The 11,531-nt window shown below is 34.2% G+C and overlaps 1 protein-coding gene across 1 annotated transcript in view; it reads right to left on the reverse strand.

The window, feature by feature from the left end:
* LOC138315905 (lysosome membrane protein 2-like) overlaps positions 1-11,379 on the reverse strand; it is a 50,321-nt gene extending 38,942 nt beyond the window's left edge. Inside the window, exons 1-10 of the mRNA XM_069257258.1 lie at positions 11,265-11,379; positions 10,147-10,289; positions 9,106-9,263; positions 8,858-8,999; positions 8,093-8,293; positions 7,096-7,187; positions 5,631-5,680; positions 4,779-4,848; positions 4,520-4,701; positions 3,373-3,503 (exon numbers count right to left, since the gene is read on the reverse strand). Of these exons, the coding sequence (XP_069113359.1) occupies positions 3,373-3,503; positions 4,520-4,701; positions 4,779-4,848; positions 5,631-5,680; positions 7,096-7,187; positions 8,093-8,293; positions 8,858-8,999; positions 9,106-9,263; positions 10,147-10,266 (1,146 nt within the window). The 5' untranslated portion in view covers positions 10,267-10,289; positions 11,265-11,379. The remainder of the gene's footprint in view (positions 1-3,372; positions 3,504-4,519; positions 4,702-4,778; positions 4,849-5,630; positions 5,681-7,095; positions 7,188-8,092; positions 8,294-8,857; positions 9,000-9,105; positions 9,264-10,146; positions 10,290-11,264) is intronic.
* Between the last annotated feature and the right edge of the window lie 152 nt (positions 11,380-11,531).

Below are 11,531 nucleotides of genomic sequence, written 5' to 3' on the forward strand. Positions count from 1 at the left end.
TAAATACTATGTTAGAACCATACATTTGTTGTAAGTGTGTTCACTATAAATACTATGTTAGAACCATACATTTGTTGTAAGTGTGTTCACTATAAATACTATGTTAGAACCATACATTTGTTGTAAGTGTGTTCACTATAAATACTATGTTAGAACCATACATTTGTTGTAAGTGTGTTCACTATAAATACTATGTTAGAACCATACATATTTGTTGTAGTGTGTGTTCACTATAAATACTATGTTAGAACCATACATTTGTTGTAAGTGTGTTCACTATAAATACTATGTTAGAACCATACATTTGTTGTAAGTGTGTTCACTATAAATACTATGTTAGAACCATACATTTGTTGTAAGTGTGTTCACTATAAATACTATGTTAGAACCATACATTTGTTGTAAGTGTGTTCACTATAAATACTATGTTAGAACCATACATTTGTTGTAAGTGTGTTCACTATAAATACTATGTTAGAACCATATACATTTGTTGTAAGTGTGTTCACTATAAATACTATGTTAGAACCATACATTTGTTGTAAGTGTGTTCACTATAAATACTATGTTAGAACCATACATTTGTTGTAAGTGTGTTCACTATAAATACTATGTTAGAACCATATACATTTGTTGTAAGTGTGTTCACTATAAATACTATGTTAGAACCATACATTTGTTGTAAGTGTGTTCACTATAAATACTATGTTAGAACCATACATTTGTTGTAAGTGTGTTCACTATAAATACTATGTTAGAACCATACATTTGTTGTAAGTGTGTTCACTATAAATACTATGTTAGAACCATACATTTGTTGTAAGTGTGTTCACTATAAATACTATGTTAGAACCATACATTTGTTGTAAGTGTGTTCACTATAAATACTATGTTAGAACCATACATTTGTTGTAAGTGTGTTCACTATAAATACTATGTTAGAACCATACATTTGTTGTAAGTGTGTTCACTATAAATACTATGTTAGAACCATACATTTGTTGTAAGTGTGTTCACTATAAATACTATGTTAGAAACCATACATTTGTTGTAAGTGTGTTCACTATAAATACTATGTTAGAACCATATACATTTGTTGTAAGTGTGTTCACTATAAATACTATGTTAGAACCATATACATTTGTTGTAAGTGTGTTCACTATAAATACTATGTTAGAACCATACATTTGTTGTAAGTGTGTTCACTATAAATACTATGTTAGAACCATACATTTGTTGTAAGTGTGTTCACTATAAATACTATGTTAGAACCATACATTTGTTGTAAGTGTGTTCACTATAAATACTATGTTAGAACCATACATTTGTTGTAAGTGTGTTCACTATAAATACTATGTTAGAACCATACATTTGTTGTAAGTGTGTTCACTATAAATACTATGTTAGAACCATACATTTGTTGTAAGTGTGTTCACTATAAATACTATGTTAGAACCATACATTTGTTGTAAGTGTGTTCACTATAAGTACTATGTTAGAACCACTTTGTTGTAAGTGTGTTACTATAAATACTATGTTAGAACCATACATTTGTTGTAAGTGTGTTCACTATAAATACTATGTTAGAACCATACATTTGTTGTAAGTGTGTTCACTATAAATACTATGTTAGAACCATACATTTGTTGTAAGTGTGTTCACTATAAATACTATGTTAGAACCATACATTTGTTGTAAGTGTGTTCACTATAAATACTATGTTAGAACCATACATTTGTTGTAAGTGTGTTCACTATAAATACTATGTTAGAACCATACATTTGTTGTAAGTGTGTTCACTATAAATACTATGTTAGAACCATACATTTGTTGTAAGTGTGTTCACTATAAATACTATGTTAGAACCATACATTTGTTGTAAGCGTGTTCACTATAAATACTATGTTAGAACCATACATTTGTTGTAAGTGTGTTCACTATAAATACTATGTTAGAACCATACATTTGTTGTAAGTGTGTTCACTATAAATACTATGTTAGAACCATACATTTGTTGTAAGTGTGTTCACTATAAATACTATGTTAGAACCATACATTTGTTGTAAGTGTGTTCACTATAAATACTATGTTAGAACCATACATTTGTTGTAAGTGTGTTCACTATAAATACTATGTTAGAACCATACATTTGTTGTAAGTGTGTTCACTATAAATACTATGTTAGAACCATACATTTGTTGTAAGTGTGTTCACTATAAATACTATGTTAGAACCATACATTTGTTGTAAGTGTGTTCACTATAAATACTATGTTAGAACCATATACATTTGTTGTAAGTGTGTTCACTATAAATACTATGTTAGAACCATACATTTGTTGTAAGTGTGTTCACTATAAATACTATGTTAGAACCATACATTTGTTGTAAGTGTGTTCACTATAAATACTATGTTAGAACCATACATTTGTTGTAAGTGTGTTCACTATAAATACTATGTTAGAACCATACATTTGTTGTAAGTGTGTTCACTATAAATACTATGTTAGAACCATACATTTGTTGTAAGTGTGTTCACTATAAATACTATGTTAGAACCATACATTTGTTGTAAGTGTGTTCACTATAAATACTATGTTAGAACCATACATTTGTTGTAAGTGTGTTCACTATAAATACTATGTTAGAACCATACATTTGTTGTAAGTGTGTTCACTATAAATACTATGTTAGAACCATACATTTGTTGTAAGTGTGTTCACTATAAATACTATGTTAGAACCATACATTTGTTGTAAGTGTGTTCACTATAAATACTATGTTAGAACCATATACATTTGTTGTAAGTGTGTTCACTATAAATACTATGTTAGAACCATACATTTGTTGTAAGTGTGTTCACTATAAATACTATGTTAGAACCATACATTTGTTGTAAGTGTGTTCACTATAAATACTATGTTAGAACCATACATTTGTTGTAAGTGTGTTCACTATAAATACTATGTTAGAACCATACATTTGTTGTAAGTGTGTTCACTATAAATACTATGTTAGAACCATACATTTGTTGTAAGTGTGTTCACTATAAATACTATGTTAGAACCATACATTTGTTGTAAGTGTGTTCACTATAAATACTATGTTAGAACCATACATTTGTTGTAAGTGTGTTCACTATAAATACTATGTTAGAACCATACATTTGTTGTAAGTGTGTTCACTATAAATACTATGTTAGAACCATACATTTGTTGTAAGTGTGTTCACTATAAATACTATGTTAGAACCATACATTTGTTGTAAGTGTGTTCACTATAAATACTATGTTAGAACCATACATTTGTTGTAAGTGTGTTCACTATAAATACTATGTTAGAACCATACAACATGTTTTACTGTATAAATGTACCGGTTCTTTGTCCACTGTTGTTTGATGTTCATCCTCCACAGGGTCGAGTCCCACTACCGAGTCCTTATACACCTGAGCCGCCAGGTTAAAGTGTGGGAATGATACAGACACCGGGATGTGGAAAAAGTCAACTATAATAAAGATTTACAGAATCCTTCATTATCAATAAAGAAACGATGGAAATATGTAGAAATGATACATAGAATTGCAAAAAACATAAAGGATGTTATGGTGCAATATGGCGGCTGTTGCCCTAGCTTCAAAATTGTAACACATTCTCTTCAAGTAAATATACAATTTTATAACAGTAAAAATAAATATATTACAAGTTTTTTGTTTGTTCTTTTTTTTTGCAAAATTAACTTTAATCATTCTGATTCTCCAAATTAAGTGAAATGTATTTTTTAAATGATAGTTCCCCTACGCCAGTTTGAAAGTCAAACATAAGAATTTAAGCGTTTCTTGACTGTGATTATAAACAAATGGAGGAGTTTGTATCATAGATCAATCCTCACTCTACAATCAATGAATCGGCATAACTTTTAAATGATTATACAAGCGAGAATGCAGAGATAATCCAGGAGATAGCGCTTTAAATGTTGGATGGATGTTTGTTTCACTTTTGTTTGTGATGCTTTCAATATACAGTCAATCTGATGTCGTATTGATCGAGGTAGGCTTTCTGTGCAAGAGGAATGACAAAATTATTGTTGATTTATCAGTATGAATTAGACCTACTTAGTTCTAATGCTGCAGGTTCTTTATACAGTATGTATGCAGATTCCAGAAAGAAATACAGAAATAAATATGTAGGCATAGGCCACTTTTGATTGATATGAAAAGCAGCAATTGTTTGTATCGTTCGCCAACGTGATTTCAGATTCTTGACAAAACAAATAGGAAACAAAGACCAAATGAAACAAACAAATGGTCCTCGATCCAATAAATTTGTTATATAGTCAGTTACTGACCCCTCCTAAAGGCATAGAGGGTCAGTAAGAAGTATATGAGGTTTGAGCTATGCCATTGCCCCCTATAAATCTTACTGCCCCTCTTTGTCTTTATAGGGGTCAGTAACTGACTATATAATTAATAATATCAGACATCTGAACCACTAAGCCATCCAAACCCCTGATAAATCACCTACCTATTTGACATGTGCTGATATTCAACATGCCCGAGTTGAGGCAGTTGGACTCAGGTGTACAGAAGCCAATGTTATCTGGATTCTCTGTGGCGTTAGCGAGGTAGGATGGAGGTGCTATGTAGCGCCAGAGTTTGATCCCCTGGGGCGAGGTCACATCCCTGTCGTACATTCCAGCTGCTGACCTGTGGGGTAAAAGCCAGTGTTTTTACAGGCCACTACATGAAAAGGATCCTGAAGCTTCTTCAATCTTCAAACTTACCTGCACACATCTGATGAAAACACTGGCGATGGTTCATCCTTGCTTCTGTATGGTGGCCCTATTGTTCCATCTGCAATTTTGAAAAATAACACAATTTCTGTTTGAAACAGGAATAGGACAAAATCTTGATTTTCTAGTAGTGTCTCGTGTAAACTGCTTCATGATCATGCAAATGGAAACATGCCAAGTTTAGAAGCCGTAAAATTGAATATCAGTGGTAGAATGTCAGACACCAGAACCCGAATGGGGTACTTGTCCTGATCTACAGTGTAATAAAAGTATCTAATTCCAGGAAAGTACGGCTTTGCTCCCACCATTTACTTATTTGTCATGGGTTTTAGCCATGGGAGATTTCTCTGTCAACCACTAGGGTATGACAGATTGGGCGCGCTAACCTTTTGAACCTGAAGACAATTACGTGACGTCATTACTTCATGTGGTGTGACCATGGCATGCATTTTTAATGACGTCACCAATATTGACGTGCAGACAACGAAACCATGTTCATGTCACATAGAAAATGCTTCTTTTGGGCTGTAATCTCTTCCTTTTCTTTTGTATATGAGAGAAAAAGAATCATTCCCTACCTATGAGGGTGTGACAACAAAATCACAACCCTCGAGGGAATTCCTGAATGTCCAACCTTGGCAAGCCTCGGGTTGAATGTTCATGAATTACCCCTTGGGTTGTGATTTCGTTGTCACACCCTCTAGATAGGGAAAGATTCTATTAGTCTTGGTTGCAAATACTTCCAATACATTTTTATTATCAATTCAGTATCAATATATGAAATTTTTCAGTAATGTTTATAAGATGAAGCCAGTACCGAAACAGATATAACAACATACTCACCTGTCCCATTGATCATGTTGGCATAGGATGTGCTCCAAAAGTCCAGGTATCTACAACAAGCACTTTATTAACACAAGGCCAAACCAATAGGGTTATATGCTTTTTTACAGCCGTGCTACCCCAACTGAGAACGACGCTTGTATATAAACCCCTACCGCTCTATGAGTGTAGCTAGTTATTTATATATAGACTCGAGTACTGTCGCCAATCCACAGGTAAATCGCTGGCGCTTTGGCTATATTAGCTATACCAAACACAATCGTAATTGTTACAAATACCGTAAAAACTTGCGTAACTTACACACCAGTGTACTTTGCACATGCATTTTTTCTTAGGGCTGAAAATGCTAAAAAAAATCTACTATCGGTATATTTTGCGCATTTAAAAATTGAGGGGAAAACGATCTCAGGGGAACCACAAATTTAATGTTATAAAGGTGGTATTTTCATTGCAAAACATTCACAATAAATGCTTGACAACTTGCACAAAGACGTGTTGTATTTAGAAGAAATATCATAATATAATTGCATCGTGTTTGTTTTCTTTTATTGGCCACCGTAACTGAAACAGTTAAATATATCTTGCAGAACATGTCAAAAACATCTGCAGTCCGCCGTACTCCGTACATGTCAATGTCTGGAGATATTACTCATGAATAGTTATCAGAACTATTTGAAAATTTTATAATCTAGTTCCTTAAAATTGCCACAATAAGTTATTAGTGTGTTTGAGATCATTAACAAACTTTAAAGAGCAATCGGATAGCAGATACGTTAGCTTGCAATAATTACATTGTGAGTGAACTCATTACATTTTGTAGGTAGCCAGATCCAAGCTGGTGGCTAATTATATATAACAGTACAGTTAAAAATGCCACTAACCTTGTAGCTTGTTAGTTTTGCCGTAATAATATTACAAACCACACGTGTGTTTTGACTTTTGCACACGGCCTGCAGCCGGGACACATGGCGGTTCCCTACGTAATGAGCATTACTAGATGTATAAGGAGTTATATGCAATTTTACTTGAAATATGAAGATTTGTTAAAATGTCTAAAGTAAAGACATACTAGTCAAGTGAATGTTGATGCAATTTGAAGAATATTTGTTTTGTTTTTAAGTAGATACAGACGCATTGTTGATGATATATAGATCGGTTAAGCTAACTAGTCATTCAGTTTCGTTAAGCTGGATGAGAGGCCAGAGCTTAGCATCCAGTACCAATTTACCTGTGGATTTGACGACAGTACTTAAGTCTATAAATAACACGGCTACAGTACACTCATTCAATACATCGATACAAATCAGCGGTAGCTAGGGGTTCATATACACATGTCGTTCTCATTTGAGGTAGCAATAAGAGGTCCTGAGTTTAAAGGACACAGAAGAGTCTTTAATTAAATAGTTTTGACTGAAAATTTAAGTTGAACGTTCTGCAAATAAAAACTAAATTGTAGCAAACACACCTTGATCCATTGTAGCGGTCGATACCACCAAGGAACTGTATGTTGTCTTCTCCTGTGAAAATGGTGTACACTCCATCGTTGGTAGCATTTTTCTGTAAATAAAGAATAGTCACATATGTGTAAATTACTTCAATTCCAACACTTATCATTATAGGCATACATACAAATATGTGTAAATCACTTCAATTCCAACACTTATCATTATAGGCATACATACAAATATGTGTAAATCACTTCAATTCCAACACTTATCATTATAGGCATACATACAAATATGTGTAAATCACTTCAATTCCAACACTTATCATTATAGGCATACATACAAATATGTGTAAATCACTTCAATTCCAACACTTATCATTATAGGCATACATACAAATATGTGTAAATCACTTCAATTTCAACACTAATAATTATAGGCATACATACAAATATGTGTAAATCACTTCAATTCTCACACTTATTGTTATAGGCATACATACAAATATGTGTAAATCACTTCAATTCTCACACTTATTGTTATAGGCATACATATAAACAATTTCCTGACTCTTTACCTAGACATGAGGATAATGATATAAACAACAGGTGTTTTGTACAGGTATAATGCTGTTTTTATCACAAATTATTCAAGTTCTAATCAGAATTCAGTCACTGAAAATGCAAAAAAATACATACCACGTACTGTGAAAAATAATGTCACATAAAAATTCAATATTCAACAGCTTGTCAAGGAGTTTATATTTCCACAACTTCGACAAATGTTAAGGTGTTTAAAAAAATTGAGACTATGATGATAAGACAATGGTAAGCTGTTAATCCTCTTAGAACATGATAGCAGCATCAAATCTGCAAAAAATTCAATTTGTTGCTGTACCTGATTTTCTCAAAATATTTTACCTGTGGCAATAGTGTGCTATCCAGTATTACAACTGTATTTATAGAACTTAATTCACCCAAATGTTTACATAAATTGCTGTATGGTTGGAATGCTTACATTCATGAAATATCCTATAGTGTCCGTGTAAAACCAATTAGGGTCGAGATTTTGAGCTGCGGCCAACATTTTATCCTCGTAACCCCAGATAATATCATACATGCTGCGATTCATAAACACACTCTCCTTCTCGTATGATGTGACTAGACGTACAATCTCATGAATTCCCGGAAACATCCACTTCAGTGAAGATATCAGCGACTGCAATGTCAGAATCAACATCATTGAAATGAAATTTAGTTAAACTATCAAGTAATAATTTTATAACAAAGAGGCTTAGAGGGTCTCCATCACTTACTGGGATTATTCAGAGATCATGGCATTATTGTGTTTGGATAATGTTGTAAAATCACATTTTTAGCATCAGATACATGTACTACCTGGTAATAGTGTTATCTAACATGTGGCTTCTTGATCTTCAAAGAATAAAAGATGCAAATGAAGTTTAAAAGAATTTAAAATTGTTTACAATCCAATCAACCCTTTTTGTCTCAGACCCTCTGGCCATGTGAATCAGTCCAATTACATTTTTCATATTTGTTCAAACCTGTCTAAACTGAATGCCTCTGAGACCAACATATTTAGCCAGTGGATCTAGGTTTCCGGATTATACAGGTTTTAATAGGTATTAATTAAGAAGGAAAATGTCATACAATTACACCGGAACAGACATGGATTTGGATGAGACAAGTTATACTCTATCAGATTCCCTTATCTAAATGTTGTGATTGAATATGGTAACACACTTGACAGTAACTTACTGACCCAGTAGACAGGGTTAGGTGTGATGAAGTGGTCATTCTCCTCCCCGACGGACATATTACGGACGAAGTGAAAGGTACGATTCTGTCTATAGCTCACCGTCCCATTGTCATTATGAGTGATATCATACTTCGTCCTCACCTCCCTGAAATGTCAACGAAACTAATGAACTTTTGTTTGTTTGTGATATCATGAACTACAGTATGGTTTATAGTGCTGTCTTACAGAAGTATACAGCCAAACTCCATTACCTGTATATGTAAGGTCCCCTCTGTAGGACAAAAGGCTTTTTTCCCTGCAGCACTTCGTCTGGATTTTTGACATCAAACATGTAGAACTGCATGTATACAGGAATGGGTGTGTCCTTCCATATCTCATAGGTAGCCCCTCCTTCCACCAATACAACACTCTGTAAGGAAACAATGCTAAATATATAAACCTTTTGTGGGGGGAGGGTGTGTATGGTGATGGGGTCCCAACAAAATAGCAACTAGAGAAGATCAAGCCAACAATATCAGAGGGGGCATGGTAAAGGTGTTATAACAAAATGGGGGGGGGGAAACAAAATAGCAACTAGACCTCCATGTTGTAAGTCTGAAACCCATGTGGGACAGTTGCACACTAGCTGATACTGCAAGATCCTAGATCAGTGAGTGTTTTTCTTCTTGTTCTATGGCTTTCTTCAACATCCAACTTGAATATCCTTAAATGACTGTAGCCGTTTATTGAGTGTAAATAGGCAGAATATGTATTCAAATTATCAACAATACATAATTAATTGTCTGAACCTCCATAGCATATATTCATATATAATTCAATAATCTAGTCTTCAAACAGGGACTGACCGTCACTGCCTTGAGAATGAATAAGTGAAAACTTAATTACCATTTTGCTGAAACAAGAAATCCTTTGGAATGTAAAACAGGGAAAATACAAAAGCAAGCCACTTTTTTCCCACAAGAGGCACCAAATTTGCATATATACATACATTCTTATAACAAACACCACATATATAGAGAATACATGGTCAGTGTCTTAAAATATAAGCTGTGCTTTGGTGAGGGTTAAAAAAGACAAAAGTGGCAGGCCTTTGGCAATCGAGCCACCTTAATATTCTTTTTGACCTTATATTTTAAGACACTGATCATGTTAATGTTTCATGTCAAAAGTAGGTATATCAAATTCTAAAACATAGCTGTTCTCCTCAGTGTCGAATGCAGCATAATTATATGTGATAGGTGTAATCCAACAACACCTATGGTGAGTATACATATTAAAGCGTTAATCTGTACCTGCTCTACTTTATGTTGGATGATCCAGTTGACCAGTGGTATCATCCCCGCGCCCAGGACACAGAGGATGAGGCCAGTACAACAACATACTAACACCTCCTTCTTCACAGCATGCGTCATAACTAAGGATTGATGGTTGTGCTCTGTAATACAAGGGCATAAAGTACAGTCTTCACATGGGATATCATTATGTATGCTGTACATAAAATGAATTATTTTTAAGAGATTTACTAGCACCATATTTAGTCAGGTCAGGGAAAACTTTGTTTAGTTTTACATCCTATTAATTAACAGCCAGGGTCATGTAAGGACGTGCCAGGTTTGTTGGTGGAGGAAAGCCGGAGTACCCGGAGAAAAACCACCGGTCAGCGTTCAGTACCTGGCAACTGCCCCACATGGGATTCGAACCTGCATCCCAGAGGTGGAGGGCTTGTGGTAATATGTCAGGACATCTTAACCACTCGGCCACCGCGGCCCCTTCAGGGAAAACCACTAACGTGCCTATCATATGCTATAAATATAATATGTTATTTCCATAAATTCCACTTTTTAACATTGCATAATTAATGGTTACTAAAACATCTGGCTGCACCCTTTAAGGCCTTGCCTTCAGTCATATTACAATTAAGTTCTTAAAATGCATGAGATAAGCAAGTTTGCATTGTACGGATAGCTGAATGATTAGCAAATGATATGGAAGTTTGTGTATTTTACGCAAGTTAGTGGTTTTCCCTGATGATGATCCAGGTTTTCATGGAAATTTTGGTCCTTATGTGGTAGATGCAAAAATTACATGTAAACAGTTAAATGGCGTTGACATGTTTTACAATGATTAGAGATTAGCCATACAATAGTTTAGCTAGAGTAGATGACCTCCAGATGTCAAGTTAAGTTTGTTTCATTCTTTTGTCAGGAATTTATCTCGAAACACACTGTACAAATATAGGCCTACAACACATATATTCAACAGCACCTGTCCTGTGGTTATGCCTGCATGTAGTTGCAATTACAGTTGGAACTACAATTGTACATGTATTTGATGTTGGCATAACCAATTAAACTGCACATACCAGTTACATGTATATATGATATCCATTATGGTCTGTACACCTCCTTACCTCTCTCTGGGACTGAGAACAGTCCCGTTTGTTCACCTACATGCGTTTTAGCAGGCTATCAAACGCACATTGCAGTATGGGCAGTGGAACGACTTGTTTATCCGGAAGTTTGACAGCCGGTGTCAACCCAAAAAACATCAAGGACTAGAATTAATTTATATATTTCAAAGAAAGCATTCCTACATTATATGGTATTATCAATTTTTTCACTGTATTTGTTTTCAACATAAATAGAAAAATACATCAAACCGGTCATCATTTCTACGA

This window comes from Argopecten irradians, chromosome 2, assembly GCF_041381155.1.
Source record: "Argopecten irradians isolate NY chromosome 2, Ai_NY, whole genome shotgun sequence".
NCBI classification, from domain to species: domain Eukaryota; kingdom Metazoa; phylum Mollusca; class Bivalvia; order Pectinida; family Pectinidae; genus Argopecten; species Argopecten irradians.